General features: G+C 55.4%; 1 protein-coding gene across 3 annotated transcripts; it reads left to right on the top strand.

The window, feature by feature from the left end:
* The first annotated feature begins 13518 nt into the window (after positions 1-13518).
* ERF (ETS2 repressor factor) lies at positions 13519-21121 on the top strand. Of its 3 annotated transcripts, none has more exons than XM_030797102.1 (4): positions 13519-13719; positions 18145-18379; positions 18766-18881; positions 18970-21121. In XM_030797102.1, the coding sequence occupies exons 1-4, from the start codon at positions 13698-13700 to the stop codon at positions 20241-20243; spliced, it is 1647 nt and encodes a 548-aa protein (XP_030652962.1). In that variant the 5' UTR covers positions 13519-13697; the 3' UTR covers positions 20244-21121. The 3 variants fall into 3 exon arrangements, with proteins under 3 accessions (XP_030652962.1, XP_030652964.1, XP_030652963.1); XM_030797104.1 differs by having other exon boundaries at positions 13555-13593; XM_030797103.1 differs by lacking the exon at positions 13519-13719 and adding an exon at positions 14805-14847.
* Positions 21122-22052: the final 931 nt, after the last annotated feature.

Below are 22052 nucleotides of genomic sequence, written 5' to 3'. Positions count from 1 at the left end.
CACTGCATTACGTGGAGAGCTACACTTTGTGGGTGTACGCCCCTGGCGGAGGCAGAGTTTTAAAGATCCCAGGGGTAGGGGATTATCACACTGGAGTGGAGGAGGACAGGGAGATGCCCTGTTTGTAGTAGATGCCTGCTGTCCAGATACGGGTTTACAATCAGGTGTGAACCTGTCTGCAATGCATCTATGCCCTCCACTTCGTATTCACCCTGGTCCGAGGCTAATGGGAAGCAATATGGGTATGCTGGCCGCAGGGAGGCTTTCTTTTGCCTGTGACAGGTTCAAATTCCACACTGGAATTCACACCACTTGTGAGGAAACTGCATCCAGTCTATTGCAAGTCATCCTGTCCATGAAACACTCGAACTACGTGTGAAAGAATGTGCTAGGGCATAGAGCTGGTTCATAGCATAGAAGAAATATTAGTTGTCCAATGGGGTTCATGGAATATGAAGGATATTCACATCTATGAGAAAGTCCCACTGTTCACAAATTATTTGTCTTGAGATTGGGGGAAATTCACTGTCCACAAGGAGTTCAGACTTGGAAGGAATCTTATAACCTACACTGTTATATTTTTATTATTGTTTTTTTTTCCCCGAGACAGAGTCTTGCTCTGTCGCCCAGACTTGAGTGCAATGTCGCAACCTCGGCTCACTGCAACCTCTGCCTCCTGGGTTCAAGTGTTTCTCCTGTCTAAGCCTCCTGAGTAGCTGGGATTACAGGCACACAACACCACACCCGGCTAATTTTTGTATTTTTAGTAGACACGGGGTTTCACCATGTTAGTCAGGATGGTCTTGAACTCCTGACCTCGTGATCCGCCCACCTTGGCCTCCCAAAGTACTGGGATTACAGGCGTGAGCCACCGTGCCCAGCCCTGTTATATTATTTATACAATCTTAAACTATCATACTACTGGTACTACTGTAATAGAATTTTATTTATTTATTTATTTATTTATTTATTTGAGACAGAGCCTCGCTCTGTCGCCCAGGCCAGAGTGCAGTGGCGCGATCTCGGCTCACTGCACACTCCGCCTCCCGGGTTCACGCCTCAGCCTCCTGAGTAGCTGGGACTACGGGCGCCCGCCACTGCACCCGGCTAATTTTTTGTATTTTTAGTAGAGACAGGGTTTCACTGTGTTAGCCAGGATGGTCTCGATCTCCTGACCTCGTGATCTGCACGCCTCGGCCTCCCCGACTGCTGGGATTACAGGCATGAGCCACCGCGCCCGGCCTATTTATTTATTTTTAATTAAATTTATTTTTTTTTTGAGACGGAGTCTTGCTTTATCACCCAGGCTGGAGTGCAGTGGCGCGATCTCGGCTCACTGCAACCTGTGCCTCGTGGGTTCAAGCGATTCTCCTGCCTTAGCTTCCTGAGTAGCTGGGATTACAGGCACATGCAACCATTCCTGGTTAATTTTTGTATTTTTAGTAGAGACGGGGTTTCACCATTTTGGTCAGGCTGGTCTCGAACTCCTGACCTCATGACCCGCCCACCTCGGCCTCCCAAAGTGCTGGGATTACAGGCATGAGCCACTGCACCTGGCCTAATTTTATTTATTTTTATTTTATTTTTTATTTTTTTCAGACAGGGTCTTACTCTGTCGCCCAGGCTGGAGTGCAGTGGCAGCATCATAGCTCACTGCAACCTTGAATGCCTGGGCTCAAGCGATCCTCCTGCCTCAGCCTCCTGAGTAGCTGGGACCACAGGCATGCACCACCATGCCCTGCTATTTTTTTTTTTTTTTTGTAGAGATGGAGTCTCACTATGTTGTCCAGGCTGGTCTCCAATTTCTAGCCTCAAGCCATCCTTCCATCTTGGCCTCCCAAAGTGCTGGGATTATAAGCATAAGCCACTGCATCTAGCCTTTAATGTAATCCTAAAAGACAATTCATCCTTCCATATTGGGTGGACCTGGAGTTGAGGGAGGTTTGACAAAGCAGTTTATATTGTGCACATTGGGTAGATGCTGAATCTGGGGGAAATTTACACTCAAGAGAGTGCACACTGCCTTTGTAGGTAGCCCCATGGGGAGTGGTTCATGGTATCACAAAAGGGGTTCACAGCAGCCACAGAAAGTTCTCCATGCATGGAGATGTGCCCTGTCTGTGTTAACTTTGTCATCAATAACGAAAGAGATTACACTGTCTGTGGGGAGGCCTATAAGGGACAGAGGTTCACATTGCCCGTGGGAGCTTACATTATGTTTGGGGGAGATTTTTATTGATTAGGGTAGGGTTTCGTGTTCCACAGTCCTTTTGCATCAGGAGTGAGGGAGAATTAGACTTTTAGCAGAGAGGTGTGTACTCTGCATGAGGGAACTCACTTGGCCTAGGGAGCCTGCTGCAGTGAAAGGAGGTCTCGACTGTCAGTTTAGGATGTTCTCTGGCTGTAGTAAATTTATAATGTCCATGTAGGGATCCCCCCTGCTTACAAGAGTTATACCATGTTGGGATGCTGAGAAGGCAGATCACTTGAGGTCAGGAGTTCAAGACCAGCCTGGCCAACATGGTGAAACCCCATCTCTACTAAAAATACAAAAATTCGACTGGGTGTGATGGCTCATGCCTGTACTCCCAGCACTTTGGGAGGCCGAGGTGGGTGGATCACCTGAGATCAGGAGTTTGAGACCAGCCTGGCCAATATGGTAAAACCCTGTCTCTACTAAAAATACCACAAAAATTAGCCAGGCCTGGTGATGGATGCCTGTAATCCCAACTACTCGGGAGGCAGAGGCAAGAGAATCGCTTGAGCCCAGGAGACAGAGGTGGCAGTGAGCTGAGATTGCGCCGTTGCACTCCAGCCTGAGCAACAGAACAAGACTGTGTCTCCAAAAAATAAAAATACGGGCTAGGCGCGGTGGCTCATGCCTGTACTCCCAGCGTTTTGGGAGGCCAAGGCGGGCGGATCACGAGGTCAGGAGATCGAGACCATCCTGGCTAACACGGTGAAACCCCGTCTCTATTAAAAATACAAAAAAATTAGCCAGGTGTGGTGGCATGCGCCTGTAGTGGGCAACAGAGTGAGACTCCGTCTCAAAAAAAAGAAGAAATGGCCGGGTGCGGTGGCTCACGCCTGTAATCCTGGCACTTTGGGAGGCCGAGGCGGGTGAATCACCTGAGGTCAGGAGTTTGAGACCAGCCTGGCCAACATGGAGAAACCCCATCTCTACTAAAAATACAAAAATTAGCCAGGCGTGGTGGCAAGCGCCTATAATCCCAGCTACTTGGGAGGCTGAGGCGGGAGAATCGCTTGAACCTGGAAGGTGGTGGTTGCAGTGAGCCAAGATCGTGCGACAAAGCGAGACTCTGCCTCAAAAAAAAAAAAGAAATTATACTGCCTCGATAACACGCACAAGCAGATTGTGTGGGGGCACAAATTGGTTTTTTGTTTGTTAGTTAGTTTGTTTGTTTTGAGACAGTGTTGCTCTGTTGGCCAGCAGTGGTAATATCTCACCTCACTGCAGCCTCCGCCTCCCGGGTTTAAGCGATTCTCATGCCTCAGCTTCCCAAGTAGTTGAGATTACAGGCGCACGTCACCACACCCGGCTAATTTTTTTGTATTTTTAGTAGAGACAGGGTTTCACCATGTTGGCGAGGCTGGTCTCAAACTCCTGACCTTAAGTGATCCAGTCACCTCAGCCTCCCAAAGTGCTGGGATTACAGGCATAAGCCACTGCGCATGACCCACAAATTATTTATATGCTATCTCGCCATCTATGTGAGAGACTCACAATGCATTTGAGGGTCTCACTTTCTACATTGGGGCTCGCACTGTATGTGGGGGTTTATTAGTTATGGACATTGCACCATTTGTATGGGTTCATATTTTTTGTGGGTTGGACCAGGTGAACGTGCACTCAGTTCACTTACTTCAGCAAATACATATTATCAGCCTATTCTCTTTTTTTTTTTTTTTTTTTTTTTTTTTGAGACAGAGTCTTGCTCTGTTGCCCAGACTGGAATGCAGTGGCATGATCTCGGTCCACTGCAATGTCTGTCTCCTGGGATCAATCAATTCTCCTGCCTTAACCTCCCGAGTAGCTGGGACTACAGGTGCATGCCACCATGCCCGGCTAATTTTTTGTATTTTTAGTAGAGATGGGGTTTCACTGTGTTAGCCAGGATGGTCTCCATCTCGGGACCTCAAGATCCGCCCGCCTCGGCCTCCCAAAGTGCTGAGATTATAGACATGAGCCACCGTGCCCAGCCAGTATTACAAACCTATTCTATGACACTCACTGGTCTAGGCGCTGGTGACAAGGCAGTGAAAAATACAGACTGAATCCAGCTTGGCTCAGTGGCTCAGGCCTGTAATTCCAACACTTTGGGAGGACAAGGCAGGTGGATCACTTGAGGTCCGGAGTTTGAGACCAGCCTGACCTGTAATCCCAGCTACTCAGGAGGCTGAGGCGGGAGAATTGCTTGAACCCGGGAGGCAGAGGTTGCAGTGAACCAAGATCGCTCCACTGCACTCCAGCCTGGGCAACACAACAAGAACGAAACTCTGTCTCAGAAAAATATAAATAAATAAATAAATAAATAAATAATAAATAAATAAATACAAACATAAAATAAGCTGGATACAATGCCTCCTGCTTGTAATCCCAGCACTTTGGGAGGCTAAGGCGGGAGGATCACTTGAGTCTAGGAGTTTGAGACCAGACTGAGCAACATAGTGAAACCCCGTCTCAACAAAAAAATACAAAAAAAAATTAGCCAGGAGTGGCCGGGCATGGTGACTCATGCCTGTAATCCCAGCACTTTGGGAGGCCGAGGTGGGCAGATCACAAGGTCAGGAGTTTGAGACCAGCCTGGCCAATATGGTGGAACCCCGCCTCTACTAAAATTACAAAAATTAGTCGGGCATGGTGGCGGGCGCCTGTAGTCCCAGCTACTCAGGAGGCTGAGGCAGGAGAATCCCTTGAATCCGGGAGGCAGAGGTTGCAGTGAGCTGAGATAGCGCCATTGCACTGCAGCCTGGCGACAGAGCGAGACTACGTCTCAAAAAAAAAAAAAAAAATTAGCCAGGAGTGGTGGCATGTGACTTGGTCCCAGTTACTTGGGAGGCTGAGGTAGGAAGATGGCTTGAGCCTGGCAGGCGGAGGTTGCAGTGAGCGGAGATGGCGTCACTGCACTCCACCCTGGGCAACAGAGCCAAACCCTATCTCAAAAAAAGAAAGAAAAAAGTAGCTGATTCTAGAATAGTCAAAGGTAGAGCTGGTGGAAATTCCCTTCAGATTGGATATCGGATGAGAGAAAGGGGGCAAGGATGACTCCAAGGTATTCAGCCTGAACAGCCAGCAAAATGGAATTGCAATTTCCTGAGATGGGGAAGCTTGTGGGGGCAGCAGTTTGGGGGAGTTCAGGAAGACCATTTTTGATTTGGCAAGCTTGAGAAATCCAAATAGACACGCTGGTGAGGTAGTTGGATGTGCCAGATTGGAGTCCAGGGGAGAGTTGAGATCGAGATAGAAATGTGGGTGGAGGCTGGGCGCGGTGGTTCACAGCTGTAATCCCAACACTATTGGGAGGCTGAGGTGGGAGCATCACTTGAGCCCAGGAGTTCAAGACCAGTCTGGCCAACATAGTAAGATCCCCATCTCTCCAAAAAGATACAAAAATTAGCCAGGTGTGGTGGTGCACAGCTGTAGTCTCAGCTACTCAGGTGGCTGAGGTGGGAGGATCACCTGAGCCTAAGGATGTCAAGGCTGCTGTGAGCTGTGATCGCACCACTGCACTCCAGCCGGACAACAGAATGAGACCCTGTCAAGAAGGAAAAAGAGGAAAGAGAGAAAGAGAGAGAGATCGGAGATGAGAGAGAGAGAGAAGGAGAGAAGAGACAGATAAACAAACCAATAAATAAACAAATAAGTGTGGGTGTAATCAGCGTAGAGATGGCATATCCACCATGGGACTGGTGGAGGTTATCGAGGGAACGAGTCTAGACAGGAGAAAAGAGGGATCTGAGCCCTGGTGCCTTCAGCATCTTCGGTCAGGGAGAAGAAAAAGAGTGATACTCTAAGGGGGTGACATTCTGTTTAGAGGTGGTCACACTGTTTATGGTGGCTATACCATATGAGATGAGTCATACTATTCATTTTTTAAATTTTTGTTTTGTTTTGATAGAGAACACTGCAACAGGGTTTTGCAGAGGGGGAGAGATTGGACTCAATCCCCCGCATCACACTATTTTTTTTTCTTAAGAAACAAGGTTAGGCTGGGTGCGGTGGCTCAAGCCTGTAATCCCAGCACTTTGGGAGGCCGAGGCGGGCGGATCACGAGGTCAGGAGATCGAGACCATCCTGGCTAACACAGTGAAACCCCGTCTCTACTAAAAATACAAAAAATTAGCCGGGCGTGTTGGCGGGCGCCTGTAGTCCCAGCTACTTGGGAGGCTGAGGCAGGAGAATGGCGTGAACCCAGGAGGCGGAGCTTGCAGTGAGCCGAGATCACGCCACTGCACTCCAGCCTGGGGGACAGAGAAAGACTGCGTCTCAAAAAAAAAAAAAAAAAAAAAAAGAAACAGGGTTTTGGCCGGGCGTGGTGGCTCACGCCTGTAATCCCAGCACTTTGGGAGGCTGAGGCGGGCGGATCACGAGGTCAGGAGTTCAAGACCAGCCTGTCTAACAGGGTGAAACCCCGTCTCTACTAAGAATACAAAATTTAGCCTGGCGCAGTGGCGGGCACCTGTAATCCCAGCTATTCAGGAGGCTGAGGCAGAAGAATAGCTTGAACCCGGGAGGCGGTGGTTGCAGTGAGCCAAGATTGCGCCAGTGCACTCCAGCCTGGGCGATAGAGCAAGACTCTGTCTCGGGGGAAAAAAAACAACAGGGTTTTCAGCCGGGCGTGGTGGCGGGTACTTGTAATCCCAGCTACTTGGAAGGCTGAGGGAGCAGAACTCCTTGAACCCAAGAGGCGGAGGTGGCAGTGAGCCGAGATCGTGCCACCGCACTCCAGCCTGGGCGACAAGAGCGAAATTCCACCTCAAAAAATAAATAATAAATAAATAAATAAATAAAAAATGAAAAATCTGGGTGTGGTGGCTCAGGCCTGTAATCTCAGCACTTCAGGAGGCCAAAGAGGGTGGTTACCTGAGGTCAGGAGTTTGAGACCAGCCTGGCAACATGGTGAAACCCTGCCTCTACTAAAAATACAAAAACAAATTAGCCGGGCGTGGTGGTGGGCCCCTGTAATCCTAGCTACTCGGGAGTCTGAGGCAGGAGAATCACTTGAACCCAATCTCAGCTCACTGCAACATCTGCCTCCTGGGTTCAAGCGATTCTCCTGCCTCAGCCTTCCGAGTAGCTGGGGTTACAGGCACCCGACACCACGTCCAGCTAATTTTTGTAGTTTTAGTAGAGACGGGGGTTTCACCATGTTGGCCAGGCTGGACTTGAACTCCTGACCTCAGGTGATCCACCCGCCCACCTCAGCCTCCCAAAGTGCTGGGATTACAGGCATGAGCCACCGCATCTGGCCAATATTTCACCATCTCTGCCATCTCTGGGGGTGGCTATCAGTGTTGATAAAGCAATTGGAGTCACATAGGCCACTGAAAGGTTACAATATCCATGGACACGTTTGCACAAACCACCAAACTTATGAGGCCCAGGCGACATTTTCACGAGGGACTTTCACTCTCTGCGGATCGTTCAGATTCTCCCATGAGGGATGCCGATCATCCGTGATCGTGTTTCATAGAAACAGTGAGTTTGAGCCATCCATCTGGGTCAGAGTGGGATTATGACATTAATACACAATTTCACACTGTCAGTGCTGTATGCTTTATTTTTTTAAATTTTATTTTTAAGAGAAAAGGTCCCTTAACACCTGGGTGATGGGTTGATAGGTGCAGTAAACCACCATGATGCACGTTTACCTATGTAACCTGCACGTCCTGCACAGGTATCCCAGAACTTAAAATAAAAATTAAAAAAAAAAAGAAGAAAAAGAAAACATAAGCCTGGGCTGCCCTTTGGACACCACGGACACAGATCTGCCAATAAGAACCATCCTCCCGGCCAGGCTTGGAGGCTCGTGCCTGTAATCCCAGCTCTTTGGGAGGCCGAGGTGGGCGGATCACCTGAGGTCAGGAGTTCGAGACCAGCCTGGCCAACATGGAGAAACCCCATCTCTACTAAAAACACAAAATTAGCCAGGCGTGGTGGCACATGCTTGTAATCCAGGCTACTCGGGAGGCTGAGGCAGAATTGCTTGAACCCGGGAGGGAGAGGTTGCAGTGAGCTGAGATCCTGCCACTGCACTCCATCCTGGGTGACAGACGGAGACTCCATCTCGAATAAATAAATAAATAAATAATAAATAAATTTTTTGTAGAGAGAGTCTCACTGTGTTGCCCAGGCTGGTCTTGAACTCCTGGCCTCATGAAATTCTCCTGCTTCGGCCTCCCAAAGTGCTGGGATTACATGTGTCGGACACAAACTACAGCCAGCCTGTTTATTGCTGTTCACTCTAACTGTTGTTACAGTTGGAGTCTGTAGGGTAGAGTGCTCTTGTTATCCACGGGGCATAGAGTTCATTCTGCTAATAATTATTAACAGTATTTATTGCATACTTACTTCGCATCTCTGATTTTTCTTTTTTTCTTTTTTTTTTTTTTTAAGACGGAGTATCGCCCTGTCACTCAGGCTGGAGTGCAATGGCATGATCTCGGCTCACTGCAACCTCCGCCTCCCTGGTTCAAATGATTCTCCTGCCTTAGCCTCCTGAGTAGCTGGGATTACAGGTGCCAGCCGCCACGCCCAGCTAATTTTTGTGTTTTTAATAGAGACGGGGTTTCACCATGTTGGCCAGGCTGGTCTGGAACTCCTGACCTCAGGTGATCCACCTGCCTCGGTCTCTCAAAGTGCTGGGATTACAGGCGTGAGCCACCTCGCCTGGCCACATCTCTGATTTTTCACAGTAACTTGATCATGTAGGATCTATTAACACCTCCATTTTACAGATGAGGAAAATTGAGGCTCAAAGAGGTGAACTTGGCCGGGCGCGGTGGCTCACACCTGTAATCCCAGCACTTTGGGAGGCTGAGGTGGGCGAATCACGAGGTCAGGAGATCGAGACCATCCTGGCTAACACGGTGAAACTCTGTCTCTACTAAAAATACAGAAAATTAGTTGGGTGCGATGGCGGGCACCTGTAATCCCAGCTACTCGGGAAGCTGAGGCAGGAGAATGGCGTGAACCTGGGAGGCGGAGCTTGCAGTGAGCCGAGATAGCGCCACTGCAGTCTGGCCTGGGCGAAAGAGCCAGACTGCATCTCAAAAAAAAAAAAAAAAAAAAAAAAAGAGGTGAACTTGGCTAGGCAGGGTGACTCACACCTGTAATTCCAGCACTCTGGGAGGCCAAGGTGGGCAGATCGTTTGAGCCCAGGAGTTGGAGCCTATCCTGGTCAACACAGAGAGACCCCAACTCCACAAAAAATAAAAAAAATTAGCTGATTGTCTGGGCACGGTGGCTCACGCCTGTAATCCCAGCACTTTGGGATGCTGAGGCGGGTGGATCATCTGAGGTCAGGAGTTCGAGACCAGCCTGACCAACATGGAAAAACCCCATCTCTACTAAAAATACAAATTAGCTGGGCGTGATGGCGCATGCCTGTAATCCTAGCTACTCGGGAGGCTGAGGCAGGAGAATCGCTTGAACCCGGGAGACAGAGGTTGCGATGTGCCAAGATGGTGCCATTGCATTCCAGCCTGGGCAACGAGAGCAAAACTCCGTCTCTCAAATAAAAAAAAAAAATAGCTGGGCATGGTGGTGGGCGCTTGTAATTCCAACTACTCAGGAGGCTGAGACAGGAAAATCGCTTGAACCAGGGAGGCAGAGGTTGCAGTGAGCCAAGATGGTGCCATTGCACTTACAGCCTAGGTGACAAGAGCAAAATTCCATCTCAAAAAAAAAAAAAGTAACTGGGCATGGTGGCATGTGTCTGTAGTCCCAGCTACTCAGGAGGCTTAAGTGGGAGAACTGCTTGAGGCAGGGAAGTCGAGGCTGTAGTGAGCCATTATTGTGCCACTGCAATCCAGCCTGGGCAACACAGTGAGACCCCCCATCTCAAAAAAAAAAAAAAAAAAAAGAGGTGAACTGAGTTCACTTGCATTGTCAGAGACAAGAAGTAGCAAAGGTTGGGTGTAACGGCCAGGTGTGGTGGCTCACGCCTGTAATCCCCACAGTTTGGGAGGCCGAGGTGGGCGGATCATGAGGTCAGGAGATTGAGACCATCCTGGCTAACCGGGTGAAACCCTGCCTGTACTAAAAATACAAAAGATTAGCCGGGCATGGTGGCAGGTGCCAGTAGTCTCAGCTACTTGGGAGGCTGAGGCAGCAGAATGGCGTGAACCCGGGAGGCGGAGCTTGCAGTGAGCCGAAATCGCGCCACTGCACACTCCAGCCTGGGCGACAGAGTGAGACTCCGTCGCAAAAAAAAAAAAAAAAAAAAAAAAAAAAAAAAGTTGGGTGTGGCCGGGCGCGGTGGCTCACGCTTGTAATCCCAGCACTTTGGGAGGCCGAGGCGGGCGGATCACGAGGTCAGGAGATCGAGACCACGGTGAAACCCCGTCTCTACTAAAAATACAAAAAATTAGCTGGGCGCAGTGGCGGGCGCCTGTAGTCCCAGCTACTCGGGAGGCTGAGGCAGGAGAATGGCGTGAACCCGGGAGGCAGAGGTTGCAGTGAGCCGAGATTACGCCACTGCACTCCAGCCTGGGCGACAGAGCGAGACTCCGTCTCAAAAAAAAAAAAAAAAAAAAAAAAAAAAAAAAAAAAAAGGTTGGGTGTAACTCAGATCTCTGTCTTGCTGGTGGGAGGGTAGGGGTCACTGGGTTTGTTACTGATGTGTTATCTTTTTTTTTGTTTGTTTGTTTTGAAACTGAGTGTCGCTTTTGTTGCCCAGGCTGGAGTGCAATGGCGCGATCTCGGCTCACCGCAACCCCCGCCTCCCGGGTTCAAGCGATTCTACCTTAGCCTCCCGAGTAGCTAGGATTACAGACATGCGCCACCAAGCCCAGCTAATTTTTTGTATTTTTAGTAGAGACAGGGTTTATCCATGTTGGTCAGGCTGGTCTCGAACTACCGACCCCAGGTGATCCATCCGCCTCGGCCTCCCAAAGCGCTGGGATTACAGGCGTGAGCCACCGCGCCTGGCCTTTTTATTTATTTATTTTTAGACGGAGTTTTGCTGTTACCCAAGGTGGAGTGCAGCGGAGCGATCTCGGCTTATTACAGCCCCCGCCTCCTGGATTCAAGCGATCCTCCTGGGTTCAAGCGATTCTCCTGCCTCAGCCTCCTGAGTAGCCGGGATTGCAGGCGTGCCACCACGCCTGGCAAATTTCTGTGTTTTTTTTTTTTTTTTTTTGAGACGGAGTCTCCCTCTGTCACCCAGGCTGGCGTGCAGTGGCGCGATCTCGGCTCACTGCAAGCTCCACCTCCCGCGTTCACGCCATTCTCCTGCCTCAGCCTCTCCGAGTAGCTGGGACTACAGGCGCCCGCCATCACGCCCGGCTAATTTTTTGTATTTTTAGTAGAGACAGGGTTTCACCGTGGTCTCGATCTCCTGACCTCGTGATCCGCCCGCCTCGGCCTCCCAAAGTGCTGGGATTACAAGCGTGAGCCACCGCGCCCGGCCAAATTTCTATATTTTTAGTAGAGATGGGGTTTCACCATATTGGCCATGCTGGTCTGGAACTTCTGACCTGAAGTGATTTCCCGCCTCAGCTCCCAAAGTGCTAGGATTACAGGCGTGTGCCACTAGGCCGGGCCCTGATGTAATATCTTTGAAAATCTGCATTTTTTTTTGGAGCGGGTAGTAAAAGAGATAATAAATAATGGTAAATGGTAAACGTGGTGGTTTGGAATTGGTTAGATCTGGGTTCGAATCTTAGTTCCAATACTTCCTGGCTGTAAGATTTAGTGGACTGATTTTCCCTCAGAGAGCATCACTTTATCTGTAAATGGGGATAACAGCAGTAATTCCCCTCGTTGGGATTTTGTGAGGATTAAATGAGAAGAAGCCCCTGACAATGCTTGGCCCGGTGCCTGGCACATCATGAACACTCGGAATTCGGGAGCTGTTATTCGAACAATGATGATGATTATTATTGCTGGACCACACCGCTCCCAGAGGGTTACAATATCCGTGGGGGAGCTGTACTGTCCGTAGGCAAGGTTACATAATTCCCGAGGGTTGTGGGGGAAAGCTTCCCTGGAGCCCTTGGTCTCCCCAAGGAGGAGGCCTGAGACTTTTTTTTTGAGGCACTGGTGAGGAGCCTGTCTAAGGCGGACTAGGTACCCCGCAAGCGAGGAGGCTGGGATTGAAGCCCTGGGTACCGGGAGCCTGAGCTCCGCAGGCCTTCCCTGTCTGTGACTTTTCTGTGTCTCCCCGCCCATCTTCTGGATTCGTCCCCCACCCAGCCCCCCCAACTCCCGCCCGCCACCCATACGCCCCTCCTTTGGAACCTCAGAGTCTTTTTTGTGACCCTGTTTCCAGACTATGCCTGTGAATATTGCTTCTATTTGGCCTCTACCCTGCTGCCGGCTGCTGGGCTCCATCAGATCTGCACTGTGATTTCCTGTTTCCCAGAGCCTCAGGCTTCATCCTTCCCTCCCGGCTGAGGCAGAGAACGGAGACTTAACACTTCTCTACGCTCTGGCTTTCGATCTTAAGCCCTGTCTTCCTCTCTCCTGGCGACCCTCAGTGCCCCTTGGGAGCACATTTGTTCAGACTTTGGTCGCCCCCTCGTATCCTGGCCCCGCCTCCGGAACCCCCGGTCCTGGTAGTGGAGGTGGGGGGACCTCCGGCGCCAGCCCTATCCCCGGGACAGCTGCAGCCTGCGGACGGTGGTGGTGGGGGCTTCCAAACGCATTTTCTCTGGTCACTTCCTCCCCAGCTGGACTGGGGCTATCAGGAAAGCCAGGACCCCATCCCCACAGGAGCGGAGGGCACAGCCGCCTCCCCATTTCCGATGCTGGGAAATGCATCCCACCCATTCCACCCCACCCCTGGACAGCTGCCCCCATTCAGGCTCAGGGTTGGGGGGTTGGGTACAACCAAGCTGGGAAATGCTGTGGTCTTCATCATCCTCTAAGGTCCTGACCCCGCCCCTCTGCAGAGAAGATTCTGCACCCTCCCCACAAAAGTTTCTGACCCCCGCTTTCTCGGAAGGGCCCCCCGTTTTCCCATACAGGCTCCAAAAGAAACTCTGGAGCCCGCAGTGGGCAGGAGAGGAGGAGGGGCAGCAGGTAGCGAGTGCCGAGGACTTAAGTTAGCTGCAGACTCGGAGCCTCTGACTAGGGTCATGACCCGCGGGACCCCATCCCACCCCCACCCCCTCCTTCCTCCCTCCCCCGCCGCGCGGCCCCTTTAAGCCCAGAGCCGGCCGGTCCTCAGTGGCTGCGCGCCGACGAGCGTGTGTGTGAGTGCGCGGGGAGGGGGCGGGCGCAGTGTCTCCATGGCGACGCGGCGGTGACGTCGCCGGCCGGGGGGCGTGGGCGTCCCGGCCCCGGAGTGCGATATTAACCCGGGAGGCGGCGGCGGGGAGGGGAGAGGCTCTGAGAGGCGAGGCCGGGTGAGGCGGCGAGGGCGGCCCGACGGGCGCGGGACGGGACGGGGCAGCGCGGGCGCCGGGAGCCGCGGCCCGGAGTCGGGGCGCTTCGCCCCGGGCCCCCCAGCATGAAGACTCCGGCGGACACAGGTGGGGGCGGGGGCAGCACGTGTGGGGGGAGACTTGTTGCCCCGGGAAACCGAACGGAGAAACTTTGGGGGGGCCGAAGGGGTCCGGGGGAGCCCGAGTGATCCCCAGTTCTGGGGGACCCCTCAAGCACTGGAGACCTGTTGCTTCTCGTGGCGCGAGCGGGGTTGCTGCCTGGGACCCCCAATTCCTGGCTCCGGGCGGAGTGGTGTGGGTGCTGCGGGTCTTGGTCCTGTATCCCTACCGGGACCCCGCAGGCCGGGCTCTCCCCCACTCCCGGGATCACGGGGGTGGCGGGGTCCTTCCCCTCCGCTCTTGTCACGTTGCACTCTGGGGGCCGGGACGTGTGCGGGGCGGGGGGGGCTCGTCCACCGGGCCCGCTATCCCTGGTTCTGCGCTGCGCGGTCCGGCTGGTGACCTTCACGGCGGCGCGTGCCCTGCACCAGGTTAGCGGGGGATACGGGATGGCCTCTAGGAGGAGGGCGTGAGTGGGGACCCCGGGACTCAGGGTCCTGGCTGCGCCGCCCCTCCCCCGCCCGCCTCTGTCGGCTCCTCGCTCCCCCGCCCTCGCCGAGTCGCAAAGTTCCAAAGCGCAGCCCGAACGTTCGAAAAAGGAACTTTTTGTTTCCGACCTTAGAACGCGCGGCTTTAAGGTGGCTCCGGGGAGACCTGGGTACCCTCCTCCCGCGCCACCAGGGGCCAGGAGTTGAGGAGTGTGGGGAAGGTGGGGGGAGACGCAGAGGCTCCCCCCTCGCCCCCCCTCCCGGATCCACCTCTTCTCTTTCAGCGGGCCGTCTCTTCCCTCCGCCCCTCTCTTCCCCGCCAACTTGCTCCTCCTTAAGGGGCCAAGGTTACCCTCCCCCTCGGTCGGCGGGCGGGGGGCAGCGGGATTAACCCCCCTCCCACTCGGACTTTTCCCTCTCCCCTCCCCCGCCGCCCCCGGGCTCGCGCGGGCTGGACTTTGCGCCCGAGCGCGCAGGGGGAGGGGTCCCAGCCGCCCCCTGCCCGTCTACCCCGTCGGAATCCGGCCCGGGGCGGGGACGGGGGAGGGGGAAGGGGGCCGGGCGCCGCTGTTCAAACTTGTTTCCTTCCCCCGGCGGCGGCGGCGGCGGCTCGGGCTCCTGTGTGCGGGTGTGTGCCCCGACCGGCCCACCCACCGCACCCCATTCCCACCCCATTCCCACCCCATTCCCATCCCCATCCCCCTGCCCGCCGGGTGGGGGCGGCTTAATCTTAAAGGGCTCCGAGCTGGGCTCCGGCGCCAGGGGATTGGGACCGGGACCGAGGAGGGGCCTTGGGGGTGGGGCCGGGGTGCAGAGTGCGGTAGGGTCAGTCACGTGCGTCCCACACACTCCCCCGGCTTCCACTCGCTCCCGGGCGGCTGGGCCCTGGGGGCAGCAGGAGCCTACCCTCGCCCAAGGAGGAGGCCGAGGCGCCCAGACAACCTCGCTTCATCTTCCCTCCCTGCTACCGGCCTTGGCCTGATAGGATCCGCGGGTCGCTTCCCCAACCCTGTCGAGGGGTCGAACAGTGTGTGGGTTCTCCGGCTGGGGGAGGGGAGGGGCGGGAGGACTAGAATGGCCTCCGATCGGTGCATCTTTCCCGTCTGCCTCCTGGCCTGCCGCTCCGCACCTCTCCATCCAGTCCTCCATCCCGGCCCCTCTCTCTGCCGTGGCTGTTTCCCACTTCCTGTTTTCTTCCCGGCTCTGGCGCCATAGAGGGCCGCCTGGAGTGGGGGAGGTGGTGGGGCCCCCCCAGGAGGCCGGCGTGTTCTTCCTCTACCACCACTCCTCCCTTCCGACCCTCATACTCCCTTAAAAAAAGTTTGGGTCGTCACGTGAGGTTAGGGGGTGCCCAGGAGTTTTGTCCCCCCAGGCTTGCATAGTCTGTCTGGGAGAATCCCTACCCTGCCTCTATGGGACCCAGGTGTGCTTCTGGGACCTCGCCATTCCAGTCCTTGCTGTCTGTCTGCTGCCACTTCTGCACTCTGTCTCGCAGTCTCCTGAACCCCTCTCTCCATGTGCCTGCTCTGTCCCTGCCTCACTGGCCCCCATGTTCCCGAGGTCCCGCACCCCCAAGCTTCCTCCGTGCAGGTCTGGTGTTTCCCTGTTTTAAGCACGTGGACACATACACAGCACACTCACACATGCTCCCCTTGCCCGTGCCTGGCTCCTGGCTCCAAGGCCTGGGGAACAGAGCCCCATTGAGACACCCTGACGTCACCCCCTCTTCATTCCCCCCCCCAAAGCTGGGAACAGGCCCTCATGTATGCTGTGTCCGATGAGGAAAGCCGCCGTTGGGGTGGGCCTGGGAGTGGGGAAGGGTCCCTGCCAGAAGTGGGAGCCAGGGTCCAGGCCCTGGAGGAGGGGTTGCTCAGGGAAGGGGTTTAACAAGGGGGTCTGGGATAGCTCCCAGAATGCGGCTTGAGGCCTTTCCAGAGCCCCCCCACCTCCTTTCCGAGTTCCCTTTGTGTTGCATGTAGTCTCTCTCACTCCCTCTCTTCTGCAAAGTTTATTTTTAGCCTCCTGCTCCCCCGCTCCCAGGACTGTCGCTGCACACACGTTGCCTGGTTACCGGGACACGGAGGCTGGGGCGGGTGGGCTGGGAAGGGTGGCTTTAATTTTGGGGGGAGGGTGGAAGTCAGTGCATCCCCCACCCCCAGATTGATGTCTCAGGGGCTTCAGCCCCCCTTCTAGGTCTAGAGCCAGATTGGGGCTGAGGTGGAAGTAGCATGGAGCTTGGTTCCCTGAGAGGGACCGGGAGCTTTTTGGAGGGGATGTGAGGGTCCATGAAGCTGGTGGCTGGGTCACCTAGGTTCCAAAGGACCCTGGGCCTTGCAGGAGACCTTGTGATCTGGATTCTCTAGAAGGGTGAGGATAATGGGGTGAACACCTAGATTCCCAAGAGAGCGATGGGGCTCTGGGGTCTCTGGAAGGGGTTGTCAAAGGCTGTCACTTTTAAATGGAGCAGGGGCTGGGTGCTGGTCTGTGAACAGCCGGAGGTCATATCCCTGGCACCCTGAGGGGCTGGTGGAAGGCTGGGCTATATCTGAATGGGGCAGGGACTCCGGGGGTTATGCGGTACTGCAGCCCAGTCTGGGCAGGAGTTGGGGGCCTGGGTACCTGTGGGAGACAGTGAGCTCTGGATTTGTAGGGGGTGGTCCCTGTGGGAGCAGGAACTACTGATTCCCTGGGTCCCCAAGGGGAAGGATCCCCTGTTGGATTCCAGACTTGGGTGGAGTCTTTGAGGGTGGATGTGTTGCCCGGAGGCCTTGTTGGTACCTGCTTGAGCTGGGGCCAAGGGAGGCGGATTGAGCCCTCCAGCCTGACTGGATTTGGGAGCCGCCCATCTTTAGCCGGCCACCTTGGCCTTCTCTCTCTAGTGGCACCAGAGCCCCTGCCCTGCCTCCCCCCTCCTTCCTTTCCTCCCCTTTCCCTCCTCCCACCCCTCCATTACCGGCTGCCTGGTGCTGAATTATTGATGGCCCCTGATTACCCGGGGGTTTGGGAAATGACAACAACCACAGCCCCCCCACCCCCCACCCCAGGCTGCCCACCCCCTCCAGAGACCAGCCAGCCCACCACCAACCTCTACCCAAGGTTAATGCTGGGGGTGGGCAGGCAGGTGGGCAGGGAAGGAGCTGAAGATGAGAAGGCAGAAGTGGGAAGAGGGTGACAGCTCCAGGGTGCCTGCTCAAGCTCCAGGCCTGGGCTGGGCCCTCCAGCCAGGTGGGGCCTGGATGCCTGGGTCTGGGGAGGGCAGTGTAGCTCAGAGGGTCCAGGGCTTGGGGGGGCCTCTCAGACAGTCTGGGTTTCACTCTCCAGGGAAGACAGAAGCCTCTGTGTGTGCAAGCGCTGACCTCATCGGCAACCAGTCACCCCACCCCTCCTGGTCCTTTTAAGAAAAAAAAAAAAAAAAAAAAAATCTTCCTCTCAGGTCTTAGGGTGGGAGTAGGGGCTCTGTTGGATCTTTGGAGGAGACAGTGCATGTTTCTAAGGAGGACGTCGGAGGAGCTGGGGTGGTGCAGCTGGCTCTGAATGGGAGTGGGGGTAAGCTGGGGGGCTGCACCCCAACCCGGCTGGCCACGTGTGCCCCTTCCTGCCCCTCCCCCACTGGCAGCCCTGCCCGCCAGCCTGGCTTGGTGCCTGGCCCCCTGGCACTGGCCCCGGGACCCACCGCCGACGGTTTCCTGTTTCTCCCGGTGTCGCCGGAGCAGGCTCCAGCTTCCCCTCTCCCCAGCTCCTGTCTAGCCCCTCACATGCAGACAGACAGACACACACTGTCTTCTCTTAAATCAGATCTTGACTTGGCTGAGGTGATACAGATTTCCCCATGTTGAAGGCAGGGCAGAGGTGGACCCTGGGATGGGACCGAGAGCCCTGGACTTGGCATCCTGACCCCAGGCCACTCCCTGCCTCCCGTCCCCAGGGTTTGCCTTCCCAGATTGGGCCTACAAGCCAGAGTCGTCCCCTGGCTCGAGGCAGATCCAGCTGTGGCACTTTATCCTGGAGCTGCTGCGGAAGGAGGAGTACCAGGGCGTCATTGCCTGGCAGGGGGACTACGGGGAATTCGTCATCAAAGACCCTGATGAGGTGGCCCGGCTGTGGGGCGTCCGAAAGTGCAAGCCCCAGATGAATTACGACAAGCTGAGCCGGGCCCTGCGGTGAGGACAGGCTGGGGACCCCTGAGCACATGTGGACTGCCCTCACTGGTTGCATAGCCCCTTGCCTGTGGGACAAGCATTGGGTCTGACCCCTGGCTTTGCCAAATCCTAGCTGTGTGACCTTGGGCCACTCCCAGCCCTTCCCTGAGCCCCTTGGTAACACAGACATATCCTGAGGAGAGAATACAGTCACCAGTGGATCCTCTAGTCCTGCCTTAGACGTGAGGAGAAAGCTGGTACCCACCCTCTGGGCACTTGATTTGTCTTCTGTGGCCCACGTTCCTCAGTTGGCCTTTGGGAACCACACCTAAGTGTGTGTTAAGGTGTGGAGTCTAGACCTGGATCCCACGTACCTGACTTTCCCAATGGCATTTCTGTACCCACAGTTATTACTATAACAAGCGCATTCTGCACAAGACCAAGGGGAAACGGTTCACCTACAAGTTCAATTTCAACAAACTGGTGCTGGTCAATTACCCTTTCATTGATGTGGGGTTGGCTGGTGAGTACCAGGGATGGTTAGTGTGGAGAGGGTCTACATGCTCCTTCAGGCTAGGCCAGGGGCCTTGACACTGTCTCCCTTCTGCCAGGGGGTGCGGTGCCCCAGAGTGCCCCGCCAGTGCCGTCAGGCGGTAGCCACTTCCGCTTCCCTCCCTCAACGCCCTCCGAGGTGCTGTCCCCCACCGAGGACCCCCGCTCACCACCGGCCTGCTCTTCATCTTCATCTTCCCTCTTCTCGGCTGTGGTGGCCCGCCGCCTGGGCCGAGGCTCAGTCAGTGACTGTAGCGATGGCACGTCAGAGCTGGAGGAACCGCTGGGAGAGGATCCCCGGGCCCGACCACCCGGCCCTCCGGATCTGGGTGCCTTCCGAGGGCCCCCGCTGGCCCGCCTGCCCCATGACCCTGGTGTCTTCCGTGTCTATCCCCGGCCTCGGGGTGGCCCTGAACCCCTCAGCCCCTTCCCTGTGTCGCCTCTGGCCGGGCCTGGATCCCTGCTGCCCCCTCAGCTCTCCCCAGCTCTGCCCATGACGCCCACACACCTGGCCTACACTCCCTCGCCCACGCTGAGCCCGATGTACCCCAGTGGTGGTGGGGGGCCCAGTGGCTCAGGGGGAGGCTCCCACTTCTCCTTCAGCCCTGAGGACATGAAACGGTACCTGCAGGCCCACACCCAAAGCGTTTACAACTACCACCTCAGTCCCCGCGCCTTCCTGCACTACCCCGGGCTGGTGGTGCCCCAGCCCCAGCGCCCTGACAAGTGCCCGCTGCCGCCCATGGCACCCGAGACCCCACCAGTCCCCTCCTCGGCCTCGTCATCCTCTTCTTCTTCTTCCTCCCCATTCAAGTTTAAACTCCAGCCGCCCCCACTCGGACGCCGGCAGCGGGCAGCTGGGGAGAAGGCCCCAGCTGGTGCTGACAAGAGTGGTGGCGGTGCAGGCGGGCTGGCCGAGGGGGCAGGGGCACTAGCCCCACCGCCCCCGCCACCACAGATCAAGGTGGAGCCCATCTCGGAAGGCGAGTCGGAGGAGGTGGAGGTGACTGACATCAGTGATGAGGATGAGGAAGATGGGGAGGTGTTCAAGACACCCCGTGCCCCACCTGCACCCCCCAAGCCTGAGCCCGGCGAGGCACCCGGGGCATCCCAGTGCATGCCCCTCAAGCTACGCTTTAAGCGGCGCTGGAGTGAAGACTGTCGCCTGGAAGGGGGTGGGGGCCCCGCTGGGGGCTTTGAGGATGAGGGCGAGGACAAGAAGGTGCGTGGGGAGGGGCCTGGGGAGGCTGGGGGGCCCCTCACCCCAAGGCGGGTGAGCTCTGACCTCCAGCATGCCACGGCCCAGCTCTCCCTGGAGCACCGAGACTCCTGAGGGCTGTGGGCAGGGGACCTGTGTGCCCCCCACCCCCCATGCTTCTTTTGCTGCCTTAAGCCCCCTGTGCCCTGGAGGTGAGGGCAGCTCTCTTGTCTCTTCCCTGCCTCCTCCCTTTTCCCTCCCCACATTTTGTATAAAACTTTAATTTCTTTTTTTTAAATGGTGGGGGTGGGTGGGTGCCCAGGGCTAGGGGCTGTTCCCTGTCTCTGTGGGTTTCTGAGCTCTGGGCAAAGTGGTGGTAGGGGGAGGGAGGGGGAAGTTAAGGGGGCCGCCTCCATTCTGGGGAATTTATATTTGAATTGAGGCTTTGGCCTTAACACCCAGGAACTTTTTTTATTACAATCGCTTAGGAAGTAAAGCCTTGTCTCCCTCCCTGTTCTCTGCCTCTTGTACCCCTCTGACCCACCCGCTCTGCCCCACTCCCAGCCCTCAGCCCCAGCCCTGCCTGCCCTGCCCCTCCAGGGGGCCATGAGTGCCTAGGTTTCTCATACCCCACAAGGTCACAGCAGGGGAGGGAGGGACAATTTTATGATGAACCAAAAATTCCACGTGTTGGGGGGTGGGGGGCGGAGGAGGGTGAGGGGTGCCTCCCATGGGCCACAAATCTCTACAAGTGCCTGCTATCCCTCTCCCACTCCCCACCCCAGCACCGGTCCAACCCCTTCATCCCCAGCTGCTCCTAGGATTGGCCCATGGGCAGGTGGGTGGGGGGATGGGAAACCAAACTGGAAGCCCCCTCTGCCTCCCAGCTGGGGCCTCTGGGGTGGGGTGGGGGGCTGTGGTCAAGCCTTATTCTGTATTGGGGACTGAGGGTGGGGGGAGTAGAGGGGCCACTGGAGAATGTATTCAAAACAATAAAACTTTGGACCTTTGGATGCGGTGATCAATGTCCTAGGTGCTGGGTGCAGCCCCCTGAGGGCCACAGCTTTTTCTTGATTCTGAAGGAGGGGCCCCAGCCTGGCTGCTAGTGGGTCTGTGGCCAGATCAGTATAGAGGGCCTAACCCTAATCAGAATGGGCCAAATCCAGGCCTGGGAAACCGTCCCCTGACCTCAGAGGCACATGAGCCCCAGAACTTGATGATAGTGGTCTCGGGCATGACCCGGCTTCATCTGACTGCTCCTCTGTTCCATGGGGACCTTGTCCTTGAAAGCTCTTCCCACTGTTTTTTGCTGCAGCCCCACTGCCCTTGCTCTTCTGATTGCCTGGATGCCCTCCCACTTGTGGCTAGGAATTCTTCCCACACCCCAGGTCCCCAGTGAAGACCAGGAGCTCCCTTTTGCACTGCCCCTCGCACCCTGCCCACATCCCTCTTGTTGCTCTGAGTTCAGCTGGGAGTCCTTTGGAGAACAGCCTGTGGTGTCTCCTGAAATGTAGACCTTGCAAGGTAACTTGGTGATCTTCAGGTCCAGCTATGGGAACACCCCCAGCCAGCATGCAGCCAAGGGACTGGCTCACTAGTCATCGATGCTGTTGACCTACTGTGTGTCCAATACTTAAGAGCTGCAGTGTTGCAGCTCTTTCAGTATCCAGTAAGGTAGGGGCAACCAGTGCTGCTAAGTGACTTGCCCAGGGCCCTATGGCTGAGCCAGGACTTCAAAGCCCACGTTCTTTCAACAACTCCTGACTTTTCCTTCCTAACAAACACCAAGATAGTTGGATCTAGATCAGGCTTTCAGGATCAGAGGATATGAGATGAGCTCATAAAGCTAGAAGCTGAGATTGGAGATCTTGAATCAGGGATGAAAGAATTAGGAGGAATAATCCAGGCTGGAAGTACCCTTAGAGACAAGTCCTGTCTCTTTCA

The sequence above is a fragment of the Nomascus leucogenys genome, chromosome 17 (genome assembly GCF_006542625.1).
Source record: "Nomascus leucogenys isolate Asia chromosome 17, Asia_NLE_v1, whole genome shotgun sequence".
Taxonomy (NCBI): domain Eukaryota; kingdom Metazoa; phylum Chordata; class Mammalia; order Primates; family Hylobatidae; genus Nomascus; species Nomascus leucogenys.
The sequence above is the reverse complement of the archived record's forward strand: the minus strand, read 5'-3'. Positions and strand labels throughout refer to the sequence as shown.

Excerpts from the sequence above, each read along its gene's own strand:
- ERF (XM_030797102.1), top strand. The coding sequence starts at position 13,698 with ATGAAGACTCCGGCGGACACAG. Across the intron at positions 13,720-18,144 it reads GAAGACTCCGGCGGACACAG|GGTTTGCCTTCCCAGATTGG; the intron begins GTGGGGGCGGGG and ends TCCCGTCCCCAG. Across the intron at positions 18,380-18,765 it reads AAGCTGAGCCGGGCCCTGCG|TTATTACTATAACAAGCGCA; the intron begins GTGAGGACAGGC and ends CTGTACCCACAG.